General features: G+C 42.5%; 1 protein-coding gene across 1 annotated transcript in view; it reads left to right on the forward strand.

Annotated features, from left to right (window-relative positions):
- The window catches only part of LOC134342003 (soluble scavenger receptor cysteine-rich domain-containing protein SSC5D-like), a 32,511-nt gene extending 8,005 nt beyond the window's left edge, over positions 1–24,506 (forward strand). The window contains exons 5-6 of the mRNA XM_063039942.1: positions 23,254–23,568; positions 24,184–24,506. Coding sequence (XP_062896012.1) covers positions 23,254–23,568; positions 24,184–24,506 — 638 coding nt within the window. The remainder of the gene's footprint in view (positions 1–23,253; positions 23,569–24,183) is intronic.
- Positions 24,507–24,816: the final 310 nt, after the last annotated feature.

Genomic DNA, 24,816 nt, shown 5'->3' on the forward strand with positions numbered 1-24,816 from the left:
AATATAGACCAAACTCGATATTTTAGCAATTTTTCTTGCACCAGAACTGTTGCTGGCCCCACTGGGTTCCGTCTTACTTCGAAGTTCTCAGTAAACTTCAGCTACTTGCGAAGTGTCAATAAAATGTGATGAGTCCTATAGGAAGTAAGTGATTAGGAATCTGTCCTTACATTTCTCATGGATATACGGTGCATCGGAAAGGTAAGATAGAACGCAGAGCAGGTGTTGTGGTCCTCTGTATATGAAATAATATTAAATCATTGGAAAGGGATGGTATAGGATCGGAAGGTGTAGAGTCCCTCTGGGGTGAGCTAAGAAATGTCAAGTGTGAAAGGAACCTACTGGCAGTTTCATAAAGACTTACAAACAGTATCCATAATGTCGATTACAAATTGCAGCAGGAGATAAAAAGACAGTGTCAGAAGGGTAATGTCATGATATTAGTTGGGGACTTCAACATGAAAGAGGATTGGGAAAAACAGATCAGTACTGAACCTCGAGAGAGAATTTGTGCAATGTAGAACAGCTTGTTGATGAGCGCACTGTGGGATCGGCTGTGCTGAATTGGGTGTTGCACAATGATCTGGAGGTGATAAGAGAACTCATGGTTAAGGGACCCTTAGGGAAAAGTGATCAGAATATGATGTAGTTCACTTTGCAATTTGATAAGGAGAAACTAAATCCCAATATGTTGGTATTTGAGTGGAGTAAATGAAATTACAATGGCATGAGAAAGGAACAGAACAAGGTGATTGGAAAGGGACACTAGCAGGAAGGACAGCAGAACAGAAATGGCTGGTGTTTCTGTGAAAAAATGAGAGAAGTACAAGACAGATATATTGCCAAAAAAGAAGAAATTTCCGAATGGAAGAAGGACACTACCGTGGCGGACAAGTGAAGTAGGAGCCAAAGTAAAAACAAAGGAGGTCAAAGCCACAGGAAAATCAAGATCGCAGAAGGAAACAAAGATGGTCATAAGGAAAGAAAAGATGGATTATGGAAGGACGCTGGCAACTAATATCCAAAAATATACTAAACGTGTTAGAAAGTATAGAAAAGTATAGAGAGTTGAGGGTAGATATTGGACGAATAGAACATGACGCTGGAAACGTTCTGAAGGAATTAGTTGAAGAGATTGTGGAGCCTTTTACGATGATCTTTCAAGAATCGAAAGATTCTGGCATTGTACAGCATGTCTGGAAAATTACAAATGTTACGTTACAATTTAAGAAGGGTGGGTGGCAGCAGAAAGAAAATCAGAGACCAGTTGGCTGATATTAGTAGTTGGGAAGCTGTTGGAATCGATTGATATGGACGAGATTACGGAATACCTGGAGGCACATGACAACATAGACCAAAGCCAGCATGGTTTCCTGAAAGATAAAATCCTGCATGACTAAACTATTGCAATATGTGAGGAACTTACAAGCAGGGTAGACAAAGGAGATGTAGTGAAAATGGTGTACTTGGATTTTCAGAAGGCCTTTGACAAGGTGCCGCACATGAGGCTGCTTAGGTAGATAAGAGCCATCGAATTACATGGGAATTACTAGCATGGGTGGAGCATTGGCTGTTCGCCAGAAAACAGATCTTATTCTGGCTGGCTGCCGATTACCAGTGGAGTTCCACGGGAGTCGGTGTTGGGACCGCCGCATTTTACAATGACTGTCAATGATATGGACTATGGAATGAATGGACTTGTGGCTAAATTTGCCGATGATACAAAGATAGGTGGAAGAACGTGCAGTGTTTAGAGACTTAGTTTAGGAGAATGGGCAAATACGTGACAAATGAAATGCAAGTTGGAAAGTGCATGGGAAAGAAATAAACGGGCAGACTATTATTTAGATGTGGAGGGAATTCAAAATGCATAGATGCGAAGGGACTTGGGAGTCCTTGTGCTGGATACCATGAGGTTAACCTTCAGGCTGAGATGGTGCTGAAGACAGCAAATGCAATGTTGGCATTCGTTTCTAGAGGTGAAGAATGTAAGAGCTGGGATGTGATGTTGAGGCTCTTTAAGGTAGTTGCAGAACAGACGATTTATTGTGTGCAGTCTTGGCCTCTTTGTTTTAGAAACGGTATACTGACATTGGAGAGGGTTCGGAGAAGATTCACGAGAATGATTCCAGGAATGGATGGGCAGCCGCTGGGCTGTGCTCCCTGCTGTTCCAGAGAATGAGGGAGGTTCTTATAGAAACATTCGAAATGTTAAAAATCCTGAACAGATTAGATACGGCAAAGATATTTCCCACAGACGGGAAGTCTTTGACAAGAGGGAACGACTTCAGAATTGAAGGGCGACCTTTTCGAGCAGAGATACGGATACACTACTTTCAGAGGGTGACAAATGTGTGGAATTTGTTGCTCCGAGTGGCTTTGGAAACGAAGTCATTGAGTGCATTTAAGGCAGAGTTAGATAAGTTCTTGATTAGTCAGGACATCAGAGCGTTTGGAGGGAAGGCAGGGGAGTGGGGATGACTGGAAAACTTGGATCAGCCATGACTAAATGGCAGAGCAGACTGGATGGACCGAATGGCCCACTTCTGCTCTCATATCTTATGGTCTTATGGTCACACTCATGGCGTTGTTAATGTCAATGTCCCTCTGGATTAGATTCCACATTCATTCCGTGAGGAAATATCAACAGGATTTCAGACCATCGCTAATGCTTGGTATCATTACATAGAATCGATTGCATTTTTAGTGATAACGAACTAACTTCGACCTCAGAACGCGCATGTACTGCCCTTTACATTGATAACGCGGTGTGCCTCTGTGTTCTTTTCTATTTGGTTCAGATTTTTGCTAACTGCAGCGTTGCATTTTAAGTATCAAATGCAAGCAAATTTTGCCGTTGTATAACTCCCATTGTCTCGCAGAACCAGTAATTGAACCCACAGTGTATGAAAACAATCTGGAAAAAATAAGGTTAATGCAATTCCGAAATTACTGTTTCATATAAAATTATTCCCAGACATTGTCACACTTGAGAGGATTAAATGCTATCGGGACTGCAGGAAAATTGAAGAAAATTAAACCGCTGGATGAACTGAACTAATCACCAGTCCTGTATAGAGAAAATATGAACAACACCGTTCCATTCCGGGACAATGTTGTAGATTGCCTGAACAGGAAACAAAGAGCAAGGGATTCAGAGTGTGTTCTCTACCCCATAAAACTGGAGATACGGCTGAAAGGGGTCTCTACTAACTGCGGAAAAGAGAAGTGCACCGTAGTACATGCTGTCGTTTCTAGAGAGGCTACTGCTTCGGCCATCGGGTTTCCGGACTCAGAATCGCAATTAATATCACCGGCATTTGTCGTGAAGTGTGTTAACATTGTAGCAGCAGTATAATACAATACATGAAAATATAGGAAATTTGTGAATTGCATTAGGTATATATACATGACCACAAGATATCAGAGCAACATAATGCCATTAGGCACATCAGGTTCACTCCTCCACTTCATCAATTGCTGATCCATTTGTTCCGTATATGTCATGTGCGTGTGTGTGTGTGTGTGTGTGTGTGTGTGTGTGTGTGTGTGTGTGAAATAGCTAATTTAAATAAAGGGTACAAAAACAGTCAAAAAGAATAGTGGGGCCCTGATCATGGGCTCAAGGATCATTCAGAAATCGGATGGCAGATGGAAAGAAGCTGTTCTTGAATCGATGAGTGAGTGCCTTCAGACTTCTGTAGCCTCTTCTTGATGTTACCAATGAGAATTGCCATGTCCTTGTTGGAGGGAGTTTCTTTAATGATTGAGACCGCTTCTTTGAGGCACCGTTCTTTGACGGTGTCCTGGATATTACAGAGACCAGTTCTCATGATGGGACTGACAAAATTTACAACTTTTTGCAGCTTACGAGATCCTTGCAGTTGTCTCGCGTAGCGGACGGCGAGAAAGACTTTATGGTTCAAAAGTTGCTCACGTCAGTTCTTCATGACTGCGGTCAAGCAATTCTCTTTCCATGAAATCCCACGAAGCAAGATCGGTTTACACAATAGCAATTTATACAACTGAACCCTACTATGGTTTGCATATTCGGGTTTAGCTGTGATTTCTCCGTCTTTGACGAGGAGAATCTGTTCTTATAAAATCCAGACAGCTTACCTAATATATATTAATATAACGCCTAGTGATAATATTTTTAATGTAATTCTTCGATTTTGCTAACCTCTATTTAGTTAAATTTAACAGTCCTTAATCATTAAATAACTTTTACTAAAACAGGTAATTGTATTGACTTGCTGGGATTCTATCGTCTGAAACCATTTCTGACTTTTCTTAACGTCGTCAACTGACAGGAACTCCGCAGGACGAGATTTGTATTCACTAGGGAAAAAAAGATTGCTCGAAAGACAGGGTCTGATTCTGCATAGTCTGCATAACTTTGTGATGGGGTAACCTCGTGTTTTTAATAAACTTGATTAATTGTTCAACTAATTGTGAATATTATTGATGGCAGAGCATACACATTAAAAACATTTTGCACAAGGATTCGCATAACGGGCTTTCGTAAAGATGAGGCACACGGGCTGCAAGGCAAGCTGAATAATTTTGATATTACGCCGCACTGCAGGAGACAGAATCCAAAGATAGAACAATAATTGTCTTATTGTTAATCTGTGACCAATTTTGCATCCAATGGGAGGTGCTTGAACTTCTGTTGTGTATGATGTGTATCAATAACTAGGAAATAAATGCCTAATAAATGCATAATTAATGATTATCAATTGTATAGATGAAACGAAATTGATAGATATCTAATACATAATACAACAGGATATAGATTATAAAGAGAATATTTTCATTAATCAGAATTTTATACAGCTGTGGTTAATCCACATTTGTGATAGAAAGATAGAAAATAGGTGCAGGAGTAGGCCATGCGGCCCTCCCAACCTGCACCACCATTCAGTATGATCATGGCTGACCATCCAACTCAGAATCCTGTACCTACCTTCTCTCCATACCCCCTGATTCCGTTAGCCACAAGGGCCATATCTAACTCCCTCTTAAAGTTAGCCAATGAACTGTCCACAACTGTTTCCTGTGGCAGATGAATTCCACAGATTCACCATTCTCTGTCTGAAGACGTTTTTCCTCATCTCTGTCCTAAAAGACTTCCCCTTTATCCTTAAACTGTGACCCATCGTTCTGGACTCCCCCAACATCGGGAACAATCTTCCTGCATCTAGCCTGTCCAATCCCTTTAGAATTCTATACGTTTCAATAAGATCTCCCCTTAGTCTTCTAAATTCCAGCGAGTATAAACCTGGTCGATCCGGTCTTTCATCATATGAAAGTCCCGCCATCCCAGGAATCAATCTGGTGAACTTTCTTTGTACTCCCTCTATGGCAAGAATGTCTTTCCTCAGATTAGACGACCAAAACTGCACGCAATACTCCAGGTGTGGTCTCACCAAGGCCTTGTACAACTGCAGTAGTACCTCCCTGCTCCTGTACTTGAATCCTCTTGCTATAAATGCCGGCATATCATTCGCATTTTTCACGGCCTGCTATACCTGCATGCCCACTTTCAATGACTGGTGTATAATGACACCCAGGTATCGTTGCACCTCCCCTTTTCCTAATCGGCCACCATTCGGATAATAATATGTTTTCCTGTTTTTGCCACCAAAGTGGATAACCTCACATTTATCCACATTAAATTGCATCTGCCATGAATTTGCCCACTCACTTAACCTATCCAAGTCACCCTGCAACCTCTTAGCATTCTCCTCACAGCTAACACTGTCGCCCAGCTTCGTGTCATCCGCAAACTTGGAGCTGCTGCATTAAATTCCCTCGTCTAAGTCATTAATATATATTGTAAACAACTGGGTCCCAGTACTGAGCCTTGCGGTCCCCCACTAGTCACTGCCTGCCATTCTGAAAAAAGTCCCGTTTATTCCCACTCTTTGCTTCATGTCTGCCAACCAATTCTCTATCCGCGTCAATACCATACCCCCAAAACCATGTGCTTTAAGTTTTCACACTAATCCTCTGTGTGGGACCTTGTCAAAAACCTTTTGAAAATCCAAATATACCAGATCCTCTGGTTTTCCCCTATCCGCTCTACTAGTTACATCTTCAAAAAATTCTATCAGATTCGTCAGACATGATATTCCTTTCACATATTCATGCTGACTTTGTCCAATGATTTCACCGCTTTCCAAATCTGCTGTAATCACATCTTTGATAACAGACTGTAGCATTTTCCCCATCACCGATGTTAGGCTAACCGGTCTATAATTCCCTGGTTTCCTCCTCCTTCCTTTTTTTAAAAAGCGGTGTTACAGGAACTAGTCCAGAATCTAAAGAGTTTTGAAAAATTATCACTAATGCATCCACTATTTTTTGGGCTACTTCCTTAAGCACTCTGGGATACAGACCATCTCGCCATAAGGATTTATCTGCCTTTAATCCCTTCAATTTACCTAACACCACTTCCCTACCAGCATGTACTTCCCTCAGTTCCTTCATCTCACTGGACCCTCTGTTCCCTACTATTTCTGGAAGATTATTAATGTCCTCCTTAGTGAAGACAGAACCAAAGTAGTTATTCAGTTGGTCTGCCATGTCCTTGCTCCCCATAATCAATTCACCTGTTTCTGCCTGTAAGGGACCTACATTTGTCTTAACTAATCATTTTCTGTTCACATTTCTATAAAGGCTTTTACAGTCAGTTTTTATGTTCCCTGCCAGTTTTCTCTGATAATCTGTTTTTTCTTTCCTACTTAAGCCCTTTGCCCTCCTCTGCTGAACTCTGAATATCTCCCACTCCTCAGGTTAGCCGCTTTTTCTGACTAATTTGTATGTTTTTCCTTTGGAATTGACACTATCCCTAATTTCCCTTGACAGCCACGGGTGCACTACCTTCCTTGATTTATTATTTTGCCAAATTTGGATGAACAATTGTTGTAGTTCATCCATGCGATCTTTAAATGCTTGCCATTGCATATCCACCGTCAACCCTTTAAGTATCATTTGCCAGTCTTTCTTAGCTAATTCACGTCTCATACCTTCAAAGTTAACCTTATTTAAGTTCAGAACCTTTGTTTCTGAATTAACTATGTCACTCTCCATCTTAATGAAGAATTCTACTATATTATAGTCACTGTTACCCAAGGGGCCTCTCCCGACAAGATTGCTAATAAACGCTTCCTCATTGCTCAGTGCCCAGTCTAGAATGGCCTGTTCTCCTGTTGGTTCCTCGACATGTTGGTTCAAAAAACCATCCCGCACACATTCCAAGAAATCCTCTTCCTCAGCACCCTTACCAATTTGGTTCACCCAATCTATATGTAGATTGAAGTCACCCAATATAATTGCTGTTCCTTTATTACACGCATTTCTAATTTCCTGTTTAATGCCATCCCCAACCTCACTACTACTGTTAAGTGGCCTGTACACAACTCCCACCAGCGTTTTCTTCCCCTTAGTGTTATGCAACTCTATCCATATCGATTCCACATCCTCCAGGCTAATGTCCTTCCTTTCTACTGCATTGATATTATCTCTAACCAGCAATGCTGCCCCACCTCCTTTTCTTTTATGTCTATCCCTCCTGAATATTGAATATCCCTGAATGTTGAGCTCCCATCCTTGGTCACCCTGGAGCCATGTCTCTGTGATCCTAACTATATCGTATTCATGAATAGCAATCTGCACTTTTAATTCATCCACCTTGTTAAGAATGCTCCTTGTATTGACACACAAAGCCTTCAGGCTTGCTTTTACAACTCTCTTCATCCCTCTCTCGCCCTCTGGCAAAAGCCCGCAAAAAGAGCTGCTTCCCGAATCACAAGACACAACAACAATTTCTTATTGGATTGCCACTGAATTCCAAAGTCCCGTTATCTCTAGTCATAACAGAGACATTGCTGCTACAGAGAAGCCATTACCTAAACAGTGGAACATTACACAGAAGCCATTACATAAGCCTTAGCAGTGAAATCGTACAGTGTGTTACATATGCAATATTTGAAGTAGATTCTATGTGAGTGTTTGTATGAATTTTGTATAATGCGCTTTGACGTTTTTCCACGAGGAGTCATCTATCATGAAACTGAGGTTTTCGAAAAACTAAGCAAGAGAATCGACGAGGCAACGCGATAAATGTTTCCTCCATGAAATTTATGGAAGTTTGGTCCATCAAGTTAACTAACGTGGTATCACTGTTGTGGTAGCTATTTCAATAGTAAACTTTATTGTTGATAGGACACAGAGAGTCATAATGTGATAGGACACAGAGAGTCATTGATAGGTTGCAGAAGTGTGCTGAGAAGTGGCAGATGGATTTCCCGGAGAAGTGTGAGGTGGTACACTTTGGAAGGACAAACTCCAAGGCAGAGTACAAAGTAAACGGCAGGATACTTGGGAGTGTGCAGGAGCAGAGGGATCTGGGGGTACATGTCCACAGATCCCTGAAAGTTGCCTAAGAGGTAGATAGGGTAGTTAAGAAAGCTAATGGGGTGTTAGCTTTCATAAGTCGATGGATAGAGTTTAAGAGTCTCGAGGTAATGATGCAGCTCTATAAAACTCTGGTTAGGCTACACTTGAAGTACTGTGTCCAGTGTCCATCTACAATTTGTGAGGGAGGAGGGAAACTCGGAAGTGTCAGTATTACACTTGAACAAAGGGATCTATGCTGCTATGAGGGAGGAGCTAGCCAAAGTTCACTGGAACAATACTCTCTCAAGGATGACAGTGGAACAGCAATGGCAAGTGTTTCTGGGAATAATGCGGAAGGTGCAGGATCAGTTCATTCCAAAGAGGAAGAAAGATCCTAAGAGGAGTAAGGGGAGGCCGTGGCTGACAAAGGAAGTAATGGACAGTATAAAAATAAAAGAGAAGTATAACATAGCAAAGACGAGTGGGAAGCCGGAGGATTAGGAAATTTTTTAAGAGCCACGGAAGGTAACTAAAAAGACAATACGTGGAGAAAAAATGAGGTACGGAGATAAGCTGGACAAGAATATAAAGGAGGATAGTAATAGCTTTTTTAGGTATGTGAAAGGGAAAAAAAAAGTTAAGAACAAAATTGGGCCCTTGAAGACAGAAGCGGGTGAATTTATTATGGGGAACAAGGAAATAGCAGACGAGTTGAACAGGTACTTTGGATCTGTCTTCAGTAGGGAAGACACAAACAATCTCCCAGATGTAATAGGAGCCAAAGGACCCAGGGCAATGGATGAATTGAAGGGAATTTATATCAGGCAGGAAATGGTGTTGGATAGGCTGTTGGGTCTGAAGGCTGATAAGTCCCCGGGACCTGATGGTCTGCATCTCAGGGTATTTAAGGAGGTAGCTTTAGGAATCGTGGATGCATTGGTAATCATTTTCCAATGTTCTATTGATTCAGGATCAGTTCCTGTGGATTGGAGGGTGGCTAATATTGTCCCTCTCTTCAAGAAGGGTAGAAGAGAGAAATCAGGGAATTTTAAAACGGTTAGCCTGACGTCGGTGGTGGGAAAGATGCTGGAGTCAATTATAAAAGATGAAATTACGACACATCTCGATAGCAGTAACAGGATTGGTCTGAGTCAGCATGGATTTACGAAGGGGAAATGGTGCTTGACTAATCTTCTGGAATTTTTTGAGGATGTAACTATGAAAATGGACAAGGGAGATCCAGTGGATGTAGTGTACTTGGACTTTCAGAAAGCCTTTGATAAAGTCCCACATAGGAGATTAGTGGGCAAAATTAGGGCACATGGTATTGGGGGCAGAGTACTGACTTGGATTGAAAATTGGCTGGCTGACAGAAAAAAAAGAGTAGCGATTAACGGGTCCCTTTCGGAATGGCAGGCGGTGACCAGTGGGGTACCGCAGGGTTCAGTGCTGGGAATGCAGTTGTTTACAATATATATTAATGATTTAGATGAGGGAATTAAAAGTAACATTAGCAATTTTGCCGATGAATCAAAGCTGTGTGGCAGTGTGAAATGTGAGGAGGATGTTATGAGAATGCAGAGTGACTTGGACAGGCTGGGTGAGTGGGCAGATGCTTAGCAGATGCAGTTTAATGTGGATAAATGTGAGGTTATCCACTTTGGTGGTAAGAACAGGAAGGCAGATTATTATTTAAATAGAGTCAAGTTAGGAAAAGGGGAAGTACAACGAGACCTAGGTGTTCTTGTGCATCAGTCACTGAAAGCAAACATGCAGGTACAGCAGGCAGTGAAGAAAGCTAATGGCATGCTGGCCTTCATAACAAGGGGAATTGAGTATAAGAGCAAAGAGGTCCTTCTGCAGCTGTACAGGGCCCTGGTGAGACCACACCTGGAGTACTGTGTGCAGTTTTGGTCTCCAAATTTGAGGAAGGACATTCTTGCTATTGAGGGAGTGCAGTGTAGGTTCACCAGGTTAATTCCCGGGATGGCGGGACTGTCATATGTTGATAGATTGGAGCGACTGGGCTTGTATACTCTGGAATTTAGAAGGCTGAGAGGGGATCTTATTGAAATATATAAGATTATTAAGGGATTGGACACGCTGGAGGCAGGAAGCATGTACCCGCTGATGGCTGAGTCCAGAACCAAAGGCCACAGTTTAAGAAGAAGGGGTAGGCCATTTAGAACGGAGGTGAGAAAAAACTTTTTCACCCAGAGTGTGGTGGATATATGGGATGCTGTGCCGCAGAAGGCTGTGGAGGCCAAGTCTCTGGATGCTTTCAAGAAAGAGATGTATAGAGATCTTAAAGACAGCGGAATCAAAGTTTATGGCGATAAGGCAGGAACTGGATACTGATTGTAGATGATCAGCCAAGATCACAGTGAGTGGCGGTGCTGGTGCGATGGGCCGAATGGCCTACTCGTGCAGCTATTGTCTATTGTCTATTGTCAGTTCTGGTCGCCTCACTATGGGAAGCATGTGGAAGCATTGGAAAGGGTACAGAGGAGATTTACGAGGACGCTGCCTGGTTTAGAGAGTATAGATTATGATCAGAGATTAAAAGGGCTAGGGCTTTACTCTTTGGAGCGAAGGGTGATGAGAGGAAACATGATAGAGTTGTACAAGATAATAAGAGGAATAGCTAGAGTGGAAAGCCAGTGCCTCTCTCCCAGGGCACCCCTGCTCAATACAAGAGGACATGGCTTTAAGGTAAGGGGTGGGAAGTTCAAGGGGGATATTAGAGGAAGGTTTTTTACTCAGAGAGTGGTTGGTGCGTGGACTGCGCTGCCTGAGTCAGTGGTGGAGGCAGATACACTAGAGAAATTTGAGAGATTACTGGACAGGTATATGGAGGAATTTAAGGTGGGGGGGTGTTATATAGGAGGCGGGGTTTGATGGTCGGCACAACCCTGTGGGCTGAAGGGCCTGTAATATGCTGTACCATTCTATGCAACTGAGATTTTAGTAAAGCTAAACAAGAGAATTGACGAGGCAACGCGGTAAATGATTCCTCCATGAAATTTATGGAAGTTTGGTCCACAAAATTAACTCACGTGGTATTGCTGTTGGGATAGCTATTTCAATACTAAACTTTATTGTTCATAGGGCACAGAGAGCCATAATGAGGTATTGTTTCTGTCTTTCAGATTTGCGACCGAGGAAAATCATTTTCCTTGCTTCTGTTGTATCGCTTAAATAATTGTGTTGCAATCCAAATATAATGATTAATAGGTCTGTCGATGACATCAAATTACTGATACATTGGTTTGTTAAGAATATTGCCTGCAGTTACAGTTGGAACTAGATCAAATGGTAATGTGCGGAAAGGAATGCCTTTAAGAATTTAACTCAGATGCATGATGTTATATGTTACGAAATTAGAGGAGATCCGAACAGAAATAATTATTACATAGATCTTGAGGTCTTTTGCTGAACATAGAGAGACCGGGGTGAGTACTTTGTTTACCGGCAATGATATGCCAATTAAAATTGGTAGAGGATATTTGCATCATTGGCCAAGGATTCGAGCGTGATTCTGTTGAGCTAAGGCTGTACGCTATCTTCATGCCAATGTGCATCTAAAATTTTATGCAATTATAATCGACGTGATATGTGAATGCTAAAGTTAATCTTGACAGGGTGCAGAAAAGCGTCGGAATGAAATTGCACGAACAGCTGAAGATCTGTGAACAATAGATAAAACTATTATTCACTAAAGCAGACTGAGATGTTACCTTATAGCGTATATAAAAATAATGACTCGTTGCATAGACAAGAACTTCAGCAGCGGGTTAACTTCCGTGCACTGTCTGTCTGGAAAGCAGCGCCTTTCTGCTGCCGAATCAGCTCGGGAAGAACGACACAACAAACTTTTAAAATCGTTAAGTCAGCGAGTTGTTTGTTATGTCCCCCTCTCACTGTGAAACGGGGACACCTCTTGTTCCCTTATTAGGGAGAGAGCGAGCCTGTGATCAGACACATTATCGGGTGCACGTTGTTTTTGGGATACTGTAAGTCTGGGTCTTTATTGATAGTTTGCTGCACGCATGACTGGTCGGTAGACGTTGCTGATGTTTTTTTGTTGGTGGGTGGGGGTTATCGCTGCGTTGCAGCTGCTTGTGGGTGGGAGGGGGAGCTAGATGTTTTTCGGAGTTCAAACGCTTTAACTGCTACTCATACTTTGGGGCACTCCTTTGTTTTCGTCCATATTTGCGAAGAAACAATAATTTCATGATGTATACTGATGACATTTCTGTGATATTAAACCTACCCATTAAGATAAGGGAAATCTAAAGTCTCCAACAGAAACGCTGCTGGAACTAAGCACATGGTCTGTCCGCTCATGCAAATGAGTAAACGATTCGGCGAACCTTTCATGGAACAGTATGGAAAGGGACAGTCACCTGAATGGAAAGATGGGAGGTGGTGAGGAAACACAGCTAGAAGTTGATAGGTGAGAACAAGTGGGTGGGGAAACTATAGAGATGCATAGAAGGAATCTGACACGAAAGGGTAGTGTCACTTCAGAGAAATGGAAGTTCACGGGGTCAATATCACAAATGACCTGACTTGGTCCAACCAAGCAGAGTCCACTGTCAAGAAGGCCGACCAGCGCCTTTACTTCCTGAGAAAGCTAAATAAATTTGGCCTGTCCCCTAAAACCCTCACTAATTTTTTATAGATGCACCATAGTAAGCATTCTTCTAGGGTGCATCACAACCTGGTATGGAAGTTGTCCTGCCTAAGATCGGAAGAAGCTGCAGAAGATAGTGAACACAGCCCAGCACATCACACAAACCAATCTTCTGTCCTTGGACTCACTCTACACCGCACGCTGTCGGAGCAGTGCTGCCAGGATAATCAAGGACACGACCCACCCAGCCAACACACGTTTCGTCCCTCTTCCCTCTGGGAGAAGGCTCAGGAGCTCGAAGACTCGTACGGCCAGATTTGGGAACAGCTTCTTTCCAACTGTGATAAGACTGCTGAACGGATTCTGACCCGGATCTGGGCCGTACCCTCCAAATATCCGGACCTGCCTCTCGGTTTTTCTGCACTACCTTACTTTCCCTTTTCTATTTATTATCTATAATTTATTGTTTTATTGTATTTACTATCGATTTGTACTTCAGGGGCGTGAAGGGCAGAAACAAATATCGCTGTGATGATTGTACGCTCTAGTATCAATTGTTTGGCTTAAATGAAGTAAAGTAAAGAAAGTGGAGGGATAGCAAGGAATGCGCTAGGTAGGTGAGAAGCCATAAGAGGCCAGAATGCGGAACTGAAGACGAGGGGAGGGGAAGCGACTTCTTTTAACTCCAAGGAAAAATCCATATTTATGCCTTCGGCATAAAATCTGCAAGACCGGCAGACAAGGTTTTGTTACTTCACCCGGAATGTGTCCACATCGTGGCACAAGTGGACGGTCATGTTGCAGTGGGAGTTGGAATTAAATTGTTGGCCTGTCAGGAAGTTCTGTTGCGAGAGTGAAAAATGAACTGCACATTGACGAGGTCTCACTGATGTAGCGGAGGCAACAGAGAAACAACAGTTACAATAGACGACCAGAGCATTTCATAGGTGAAATGTTACCTTACCTGGAAGGACTCGTTGCAGCCTTTAATGGAGGGGAGGAAGAAGGTGAATGAACAAGTGCAGAATTTTGGCTGCTTGCAGGGATAAATGCCCAGAGAAAGATCAGAGGAGAGGGATAACTGGTGAAGGGCACTACGGACGGGGCGATGTCTGTGGAAAGAGCCGTGTGCCTACTTAGAACGGGAGGCATAAAAATTAATTTAGTGCTAGGGGACCTTTAGACATGGAAGATGATATCTGTAATCTGTCAAGTAGGGTGCCGTGCACAATCCTTATTTGATGGAGACAGACGTGAGAGAGCGGAGGAACATCTGGAGAAAATTCTGAAATGTTTTCTTCGCTGCCGCTGCTACTGTGTGATCCGGAATCTCCGGAGGGGAAGGCCCCGAGTCATTGGCTTTGCTTATTGCTCGGCGGCCGGGACGGGGTCCAACCTCTGCGCAAAGACGGTGCTCGGTGCTCGGCATCGAAGGGCTGGTCGGAGCCTCGAAGTTTTCGGACGGACTCAGAGTCGGCTGTGGTCAGGTGTTTCCAATGCGCCGACAGTTGTCGGTGCCTGGAAATTTCTGGCAGGCAGAGTTTCTCCCTTTTCCCGCCTGCTATCGGGGACTATCGGGACTCGATAGGAACTTTGAGACTCCTTTCACCGTTCCCATGGTCTGCTCTTTATCAAAATATGGTATTGCTTTGCACTGCTGTAACTATATGTTATAATTATGTGGTCTTGTTAGTGTTAGTCTTTGTTTTTTCCTGTTTTTTTCGTGATATCACTCTGGAGGAACATTGTATCCTTTCTTAATACATGCATGCATTTCCAAATGACAATAAACGAAGGCAGAGTGTCCTCATAATCTAATACAATAATCTAATCCAATCGAATGTAGTCAGTCTTGACTTAACTTAATTACCGCGTTTGCATTCATCACCTTTGTACAATTCTAAATAAGAAATATTGAAAGTGGACTGCTATTTTTAGCCATGGTCTCTTCGTCGAAAATCTTGACTTAATTTCATCAGATTTATTTCATGTTTGAAGTATTTGTCTTTTATATAGAATGATTACATCGTTTTTTTTTCTATACACGTTTTTCAGTGAATACTTGGCTCCACCATGGAGTGACGATGGGGAAGTAAAAGTACTTTTTTATAAATCTTTTTCCTGGTATTCCCTTTGAGCAAAATTAATGATGCTTTTGGGATTCCGATGCAAACGTCACCATATCTAGAATTAAAGATGATTATGATGATGATGATGATGACGATGATGATGATGATAATAATGATAATAATAATAATAATAATAATAATAATAATAATAATAATAATAATAACAATAATGTTTTTACTTTTTTCCTTAATTATAATCATACTTCATGTCTTTGGTATCATACCATAAGAAAGATAATATTATTTCCTCTGGTTAAAAGTGGATATAAAAATAATAGGAATAAACGTGTTAAGAATCTATTATCTGGCCTTAATTAACCACCAAAGAGAGAAAGTAATTTTGATACTCAGTTCCGATATCCCATTATGAAACTTGAACGTGGAAAACAATGTCATCTGTTTGAGAACCAATTGGGACTTTATATACAATGAAAGCAAGAGGAATTCGCTGCCCATTGCTCAAATGTTCTTTTTCCTAACTGTGCTTCATATCCTCCTCAGACCACCGAGTTCCAAGATTGGTGTCCGGAAATGATGAATGCTCTGGAAGACTGGAAGTGCAGTTTGGAGAAACCTGGAAAACGGTGTGTGATCTGCACTGGGATATGGATGATGCCAGCGTGTTGTGCCGTCAGCTTCAATGCGGAGTCGCTGTTGCTGTGCGGGGAGAAGCTTATTTTGGGGAAGGAACAGGACATATATGGTCTAATGCCTCTGAATGTCAGGGTAATGAGTCGAGGCTGTGGGACTGTCCATTTTCTTCAGGAGCTCATCGTTGCACCCATGAGAATGATGTCAGTGTGATCTGCTCTGGTGAGTACCTAGGATCCAGATATCTGTTATCGACATTTTTCCCATTAACGATTTGCAAATTGCATCAGCAGAGGACAGTTCGATATCATTTTCATCGGACATTGACGGACAGATTAAGAGGGTGATATTGCTGGAAGAATAAACATAGAAACATAGAAAATAGGTGCAGGAGTAGGCCATTCGGCCCTTCGAGCCTGCACCGCCATTTATTATGATCATGGCTGATCATCCAACTCAGAACCCCGCCCCAGCCTTCCCTCCATACCCCCTGACCCCCGTAGCCACAAGGGCCATATCTAACTCCCTCTTAAATAAAGCTAATGAACTGGCCTCAACTGTTTCCTGTGGCAGAGAATTCCACAGATTCAACACTCTCTGTGTGAAGAAGTTTTTCCTAATCTCGGTCCTAAAAGGCTTCCCCTCTATCCTCAAACTGTGGCCCCTCGTTCTGGACTTCCCCAACATCGGGAACAACCTTCCTGCATCTAGCCCAGATCATCCAGTCTTTCTTCATATGAAAGTCCTGCCATCCCAGGAATCAATCTGGTGAACCTTCTTTGTACTCCCTCTATGGCAAGGATATCTTTCCTCAGATTAGGGGACCAAAACTGCACACAATACTCTAGGTGTGGTCTCACCAAGGCCTTGTACAACTGCAGTAGTACCTCCCTGCTCCTGTACTTGAATCCTCTTGCTATAAATGCCAGCATATCATTCGCATTTTTCACGGCCTGCTATACCTGCATGCCCACTTTCAATGACTGGTGTATAATGACACCCAGGTCTCGTTGCACCTCCCCTTTTCCTAATCGGCCACCATTCAGATAATAATCTGTTTTCCTATTTTTGCCACCAAAGTGGATAACTTCACATTTATCCACATTAAATTGCATCTGCCATGAATTTGCCCACTCACCCAACCTATCCAAGTCACCCTGCATCCTCTTAGCATCCTCCTCACAGCTAACACTGCCACCCAGCTTCGTGTCATCCGCAAACTTGGAGATACTGCATTTAATTCCCTCATCCAAGTCATTAATATATATTGTAAACAACTGTGACAGCACTGAGCCTTGCGGTACCCCACTCGTCACCGCCTGCCATTCTGAAAAGGTTCCGTTTATTCCTACTCTTTGCTTCCTGTCTGCTAACCAATTCTCCACCCACACCAATACCTTACCCCCAATACCGTGTGCCTTAAGTTTGCACACTAATCTCCTGTGTGGGACCTTGTCAAAAGCCTTTTGAAAATCCAAATATACCACATCCACTGGTTCTCCCCTATCCACTCTACTAGTTACATCTTCAAAAAATTCTATGCGATTCGTCAGACATGATTTTCCTTTCACAAATCCATGCTGACTTTGTCCGATCATTTCACCGCTTTCCAAATGTGTTGTTATCACATCCTTGATAACTGACTCCAGCAGTTTCCCCACCACCGACGTTAGGCTAACTGGTCTATAATTCCCCGGTTTCTCTCTCCTTCATTTTTTAAAAAGTGGACTTACATTAGCCACCCTCCAATCCTCAGGAACTAGTCCAGAATCTAACGAGTTTTGAAAAATTATCACTAATGCATCCACTATTTCTTGGGCTACTTCCTTAAGCACTCTAGGATGCAGACCATCTGGCCCTGGGGATTTATCTGCCTTCAATCGCTTCAATTTACCTAACACCACTTCCCTACTAACATGTATTTCGCTCAGTTCCTCCATCTCACTGGACCTTCTGTCCCCTACTATTTCTGGAAGATTATTTATGTCCTCCTTAGTGAAGACAGAAACAAAGAAATTATTCAATTGGTCTGCCATGTCCTTGCTCCCCATAATCAATTCACCTGTTTCCGTCTGCAGGGGACCTACATTTGTCTTTACCAGTCTTTTCCTTTTTACATATCTATAAAAGCTTTTACAGTCCGTTTTTATGTTCCCTGCCAGTTTTCTCTCATAATCTTTTTTCCCCTTCCTAATTAAGCACTTTGTCCTCCTCTGCTGAACTCTGAATTTCTCCCAGTCCTCAGGTGAGCCACTTTCTCTGGCTAATTTGTATGCTTCTTCTTTGGAATTGATACTATCCCTAATTTCTCTTGTCAGCCGCGGGTGCACTACCTTCCTTGATTTATTCTTTTGCCAAACTGGGATGAACAATTGTTGTAGTTCATCCATGCAACCTTTAAATGCTTACCATTGCATATCCACCGTCAATCCTTTAAGTGTCATTTGCCAGTCTACCTTAGCTAATTCCCGTCTCATACCTTCAAAGTTACCCCTCTTTAAGTTCAGAACAATTGTTTCTGAATTAACTATGTCACTCTCCATCTTAATGAAGAATTCCACCATATTATGTCCACTCTTACCCAAGGGGCCTCTCACGACAAGATTGCTAATTAACCCTTCCTCATTGCTCAAAACCCAGTCCAGAATAGCCTGCTCTCTAGTTGGTTCCTCGACATGTTGGTTCAAAAAACCATCCCGCATACATTCCAAGAAATCCTCTTCCTCAGCACCTTTACCAATTTGGTTCACCCAGTCTACATGTAGATTGAAGTCACCGATTATAACTGCTGTTCCTTTATTGCACACATTTCTAATTTCCTGTTTAATACCATCTCCGACCTAACTACTGCTGTTAGGTGGCCTGTACACAACTCCCACCAGCGTCTTCTGCCCCTTAGTGTTATGCAGCTCTACCCATTTTGATTCCACATCTTCCCGGCTTATGTCCTTCATTTCTATTGCGTTAATCTCTCCTTTAACCAGCAACGCCACCCAACCTCCCCTTCCTTCATGTCTATCCCTCCTGAATATTGAATATCCCTGAACGTTGAGCTCCCATCCCTGGTCACCCTGGAGCCATGTCTCTGTGATCCCAACTATATCATAATCATTAATAACAATTTGCACTTTCAATTCATCCACCTTATTACGAATACTCCTTGCATTGACACACAAAGCCTTCAGGCGCTCTTTTACAACTCTCTTAGCCCTTATACAATTATGCTGAAAAGTGGCCCTTTTTAATGCCTATTGACTTCAATTTGGGTTTCGACAAAAGAAATTAACATATTTGAAGATTTCAATAAATTGAAACAAATATCACCAACAAAAGCGTAGCATGCAGCGTTATTATAAATTAAACAATCATTATTGCAGTAGAAAATATATAAAAAATGAAAAATGGTGTTTCCTTGAGAAATTGAGTGCGAAGTACATGCCGGAAATTTTTTCCTCACGCCTTTCAAATTCTATCATACACCTTAATGTGAAAATTAATAATTCGAAGAAATTTAATGATACTGAATTTTGTCATGTGCCTAAATACAGACATAAAACTGATTAAGTGTTAAAATGCGCAGCAGGCTCTGTAGCTATATAATGGCTATCTCTATTAACAAAAAGCAATCAAATATTGTTTATTTCCGTACTGATACTTTGATGGATTATTGAATATTGCCCGAAACATTTCTCCTTTCTTCTTTAAGGAAACACACAGATGAATTGGTGCGGAACCGTAGATAAATACAAACCATTGTTTTTGCAGCACAACTTCCCAGCATGTATTTGCACCAGTATAGAATATACATGATTATAGCGAGATAACTTGTTGCAAAAGCGTCGAAATTTACTGCTACAAATTCAGCCATAACGACTGTAAAAATGACAAAATCCCCCGCAGAAGAGTAAATAAAATATCAACTATATAGCTGATAGTTGAACGACAGATGGCTTGTGAATTCCCCATAGTTTATAATCATCAGCGTACACTTTGTTAGCCCTAACGTGAATAACATTAGGTTGCTTATGAACCTAAGAAATGAGTCGTCAGTGAAGGAGACAAACAGAATTAAAGAATTGAAAATACACTTGGACTAAGATGTTAACTGTCCTGTGCTGTCACCAGTGGGATCATCAGTTGATTCTCCACCTGTCTTCCGGAGTTTCGGCCCGCTTATGATCCAGACTCCCTCGAGGTGGTGGGCCAGCAGTGCTAAAGCATCACCTCCCACTGGTGAACTTAAAAACTTGGCAAACAACAGGAATACTGCAGATGCTGGAAATTCAAGCAACACACATCAAAGTTGCTGGTGGACGCAGCAGGCCAGGCAGCATATCTAGGAAGAGGTACAGTCGATGTTTCAGGCCGGACTAACTGATGGAAGAGTTAGTAAGAGATTTGAAAGTGGGAGTGGGAGGGGGAGATCCAAAATGATAGGAGAAGACAGGAGGGGGACGGATGGAGCCAAGAGCTGGACAGGTGATCGGCAAAAGGATACGAGAGGATTATACACACATTCTTTCTCTCACTCTCCTTTTTCTCCCTCTGTCCGTCTGGCTATACGCCTTGCCCATCCTCTGGGTTCCCCCCTCCACCCTTCGTCTTTCTTCCAGGACCTCCTGTCCCATGATCCTCTCGTATCCCTTTTGCCTATCACCTATCCAGCTCTTGGCTCCATCCCTCCCCCTCCTGTCTTCTCCTATCATTTTGCATCTCCCCCTCCCCCTCCAACTTTCAAATCCCTTACTCACTCTTCCTTCAGTTAGTCCTGACGAAGGGTTTCGACCTGAAACGTCGACTGCACCTCTTCCTATAGATTCTGCCTGGCCTGCTGCGTTCACCAGCAACTTTGATATGTGTTGCTTAAAAACTTGGCATCTGCCTCTATCAGAGTTGTTCCATTCCAACAGATAGTCTACTCTTCGGGTGCCTATGTAACTTACTGAAGGGTTTGCAAAAGATGTATAACATATAACCATATATCCATACAACAATTACAGCAGGGAAACAGGCCATCTCTGCCCTTCTAGTCCGTGCCAAACTCTTACTCTCACCTAGTCCCACCGACCTGCACTCAGCCTGTAACCCTCCATTCCTTCCCTGCCCATATATCTATCCAACTTAACTTTAAACGAAAACATCGAACCTGCCTCAACTACTTCTGTTGGAAACTCGTTCCACACAGCTACCACTCTCGGAGTAAAGAAGTTCCCCCTCATGTTACTCCTAAACTTTTGCCCTTTAACTCTCAACTCATGTCCTCTTGTTAGAATCTCCCCCACTCTCAATGGAAAAAGCCTATCCACGTCAACTCTGTCTATCCCTCTCATAATTTTAAATACCTCTATCAAGTCCCCCTCAACTTTCTACGCTCCAAAGAATAAAGACCGACTGGAATAAATATGCTGTCCAACTATCTGCCCCTCTGGACGTATTTGGTCCACACCCATGCTGATCCTGTCTCTGCTGCCTCAGCTACAGCCCTGCTGGTTGCCTTGATCTCTCTTCTAGTAAAGCCGAGGTCACGCAGCCACTTCTGGAAAGTGAACGCAATAAAGCCACGGCAACCTACTTCGAATGGATAGCATGAGACATTCCCCCGTCTGTCGCTGCACTCTGACATTAATTCTGCATACTTGGTTAACTTGTGCTCATGGGCTTCAACGCTCTTGTTTTCACAGTGGACTGTGAGTTCACGAATAACCACTTCTCTACTGGTGTCAGACCATGCCATTATATCTGGGCGCAATATGGTGAAAGTTATTTGCCTCGGGAAATTGCCTTTCCCATCCAGGTCAGCATTGACACACCAGTCATTGGCTGAATAAAGTCTGCTTGATCGTGGGCTTGGGCTGTACACCCTTGACTTGGAGCCTCCTTTCACAAATGATATGCGGTGTTCTGTGCAGCATGGGGCATGAGATAAGTTGTTCTGCAGTACTCTCTGCTCAACCGCTTCTGTTACAACTTTGAGAACGTTGTTATGTCTCCAAGTGTACATGGCGCAGGAAGGATTGACTCTGCATGCAATCAAAATATGTTGAAGTGTTCCCTTCTCGCCGCAAGCAGCACATCTGTCTGTCTTATCTTCATGCCAGGTGCTGAGGTTGGCAGGTGTTGGGAGCAGATCGTACTCTGCTCTACATAGAAAAGAAACGCGGAGCGGTTCCATCTGCCACAGAACATTCCAAGATAGATGTCGTTGTTCAACGCTTTCCCATCAGGTCCAAGCCCTCAGTTTGGCCAGGCCAGCTGTTTTAGCTAACCTCTTCTCCTCATCTGCCTGTCGTATTTCTCGCGTTACAAGCTCACGGCGTCCCTCACCTGTAGAAGACAACCACCACCTGTGGGCTGTCCAGCCAAGTCCCTGGCGGCCTAGCTGGGTAGCCCCAACCACCTCCTTGTCCTTCAATCTAGACTCTGCCTCATCAATTGCTGCATGGGCTGACAACTTCGTGCCTGGTCTCACAACCGGCTGGGTGTTCTTGATGACAGGGTCTTTTGAGTCTCGAAGCATCATGAATATCTTACCTTGGATACCTGGACCTCTTCAACAAGGGATTACACTGGGACGGTAAGCTTTGTCGGGGTACTATGGATTGCAGAATTGGTGAGGCTGCTCGGTACTCTAAGCCACTTCTTCACATACCTGTTGATCTTCCGTTCCATTGCATAACGATTGTAAACATGATAAAAAAAACCTCAGCAGAAGAATAAATAAAACATCAACTATATGGCTGCTAGTTCAATGACAGATGCCTTGTGAATTCCCCGTAATTTATAATCATCAGCGGACATTTTTGGGGGGCATAACGTGAATGACAACTTGAAAGTTGCTTATTAACCTCAGAAATGAGTCGTCAGTGAAAGAAACCAACATGAAAATAGATAATGGAAAAGTGCAAAGAAAATATACATCTAGAGAAAATCGAAAATGCCCCTTCTGAGTGCACAATATCTGATTGCACGAAGTATCCTCAAATATTAGATGTAAATAGATAGATAAGACAGATAGATAAATAAATAAATATGATGCATATGCATATCGTCCACTGAGTGGGCAAGAACAGCATGGGTGGAATATGGTGCTGAATAATGGTATTTTCAACTTCGACAAAATATAACATTTAGAGTGATGGGCATGAAACCGTGAACGATCAACAAAATCAGGAGTACTGAAGAGAGATCAGGCAAGGAAACACCTTTTCACCTGCATGGCCCAATGTTTGAAACAATGGCATTGATTTTGTTATAAACCTACAAAAACGCGAGATTCCTGTCGTGGTGTATGTAGATTATTCACAAAAAATGCATTGGAAAAAATGATTATGTGTCAATCAGATAAAAAAAAAACGGTCTGCATCGTGTCATACTCTTAATTTCGCGAAGCTCTGCCGAGCAGATGCCCTGGATAGCGGTCCGATCCTGTGCAATTCTTTTAATTAGTTTATGTTGATATTAATTAACTGAATTCAATTATTAATACAACAGGGAATTCTGTAGCACGACTCGTTGATGGGGACAGCAGATGCTCTGGCCGGGTGGAAATTCAGCACGGGGACCAGTGGGGAACACTTTGTGATGAATACTTCAGCTTGGAAGATGCTGCCGTGGTCTGTGAACAGCTACAGTGTGGTGCAGTAAAGGCAACTCCCAGAGATGCATACTTTGGCACAGGAAACGGGCCGGTGTGGAAGGATAACTACATTTGTTTGGGCAATGAGTCCCGATTAGCTGATTGCCAAGTCTCAGCGTGGAGTCGGATCAGTTGTTCGCATGGAAATGACGCCAGCCTGATCTGCACCGGTGAGTTGTTGAAACATTAGTCTGAATGAAACCTTTCTTTGGTCGTAGAGATATCCATAACAGAGACAAAAAGAAAAGAAAAAAGAAACAATCGAATGTATCCAAAGTTTTCTGGCAAAACTATATCACGGATCTAAATTTTTGCGGCAACAGTCTGCGTTTGCAATTCGGACTGTTTTATTTTGGATACTTAGACCTTGAGTACACAGTGAATAAAACTAAAATTTGAGGAGAAATTATTGGAAAGTGCAGAGAATTATGTCAATTGGTGTTTCCAGATAGTAATTTTTGTACCATTTTAAAATCTGTAAAAATAAAGATGTAATATTTGCAGGTGAGTTAAGTCATATTATAAACTGTTGAAAAAGAATAATGAATTATATTAAAATTTTAAATGGCTCTCTTTATGTTCGGCGAGTAAGAATAATACCTGGGACCTCTACGTGTGTGTCTTTTTTTTATCCTGCGGAGGGAGAAGAGATGTTAAGTGGCTTCTGGGGTGATTGGCTTGTAGGAAATCAGTGTATAAACTAATATTTGCCGCTAATAGCTGAAAGTATCTGGAATACATTGAGTACTTATTAACTGTTTTACACAATCTCATCCATATTGTAGATGAAATGTGGTCTGTGCGGCTGACCGAAGGGGAAAGCCGCTGCGACGGCCAGGTGGAGGTTTATGATAATGGCAGATGGAGCAGAATACAGGATAACTTTTGGACTATCAATGAAGCCAACGTCGTCTGTAAGCAACTGCGTTGCGGTGTGGCCACATCCTCCTACATCGCCTCTGGGTACAGAGGGAAAGAAGGGCCCGTGTGGGTGACCGACCTTCAGTGTGAAGGAAGCGAATCTCATCTCCAAAATTGCAGTGCTTCCATATTCAATCGGTCTTTCTCTGACTTCATCGGCGTTGGCGTCCTGTGTTCAGGTGAATAGCATGAAAAGTGGAAATTGTAATTTGTAATATAGTGTGACTATTAATTATATATAGAGCTAAATTTAGAAATACTGACACTTGCAGGTATTTATATCTCCATTTGTCTCCTCAAATCGGTGTTGACAATCATATTTCCCCTTGCAGGGTTTCCAATTTATATACCCACCCACAGCTCCTAAGGCAGCTCCGCTCCTGAAATGTACGTGCGAATTTATTGTAATCAATTAACCTACTAGCTAGTACAAGGTGGGAAGGTGCATAGAAAACTGAACACGATCAATAAAAACGCATTTATCTGGGCAAAATGTG

Source organism: Mobula hypostoma, unplaced genomic scaffold (genome assembly GCF_963921235.1).
Source record: "Mobula hypostoma unplaced genomic scaffold, sMobHyp1.1 scaffold_94, whole genome shotgun sequence".
NCBI classification, from domain to species: domain Eukaryota; kingdom Metazoa; phylum Chordata; class Chondrichthyes; order Myliobatiformes; family Myliobatidae; genus Mobula; species Mobula hypostoma.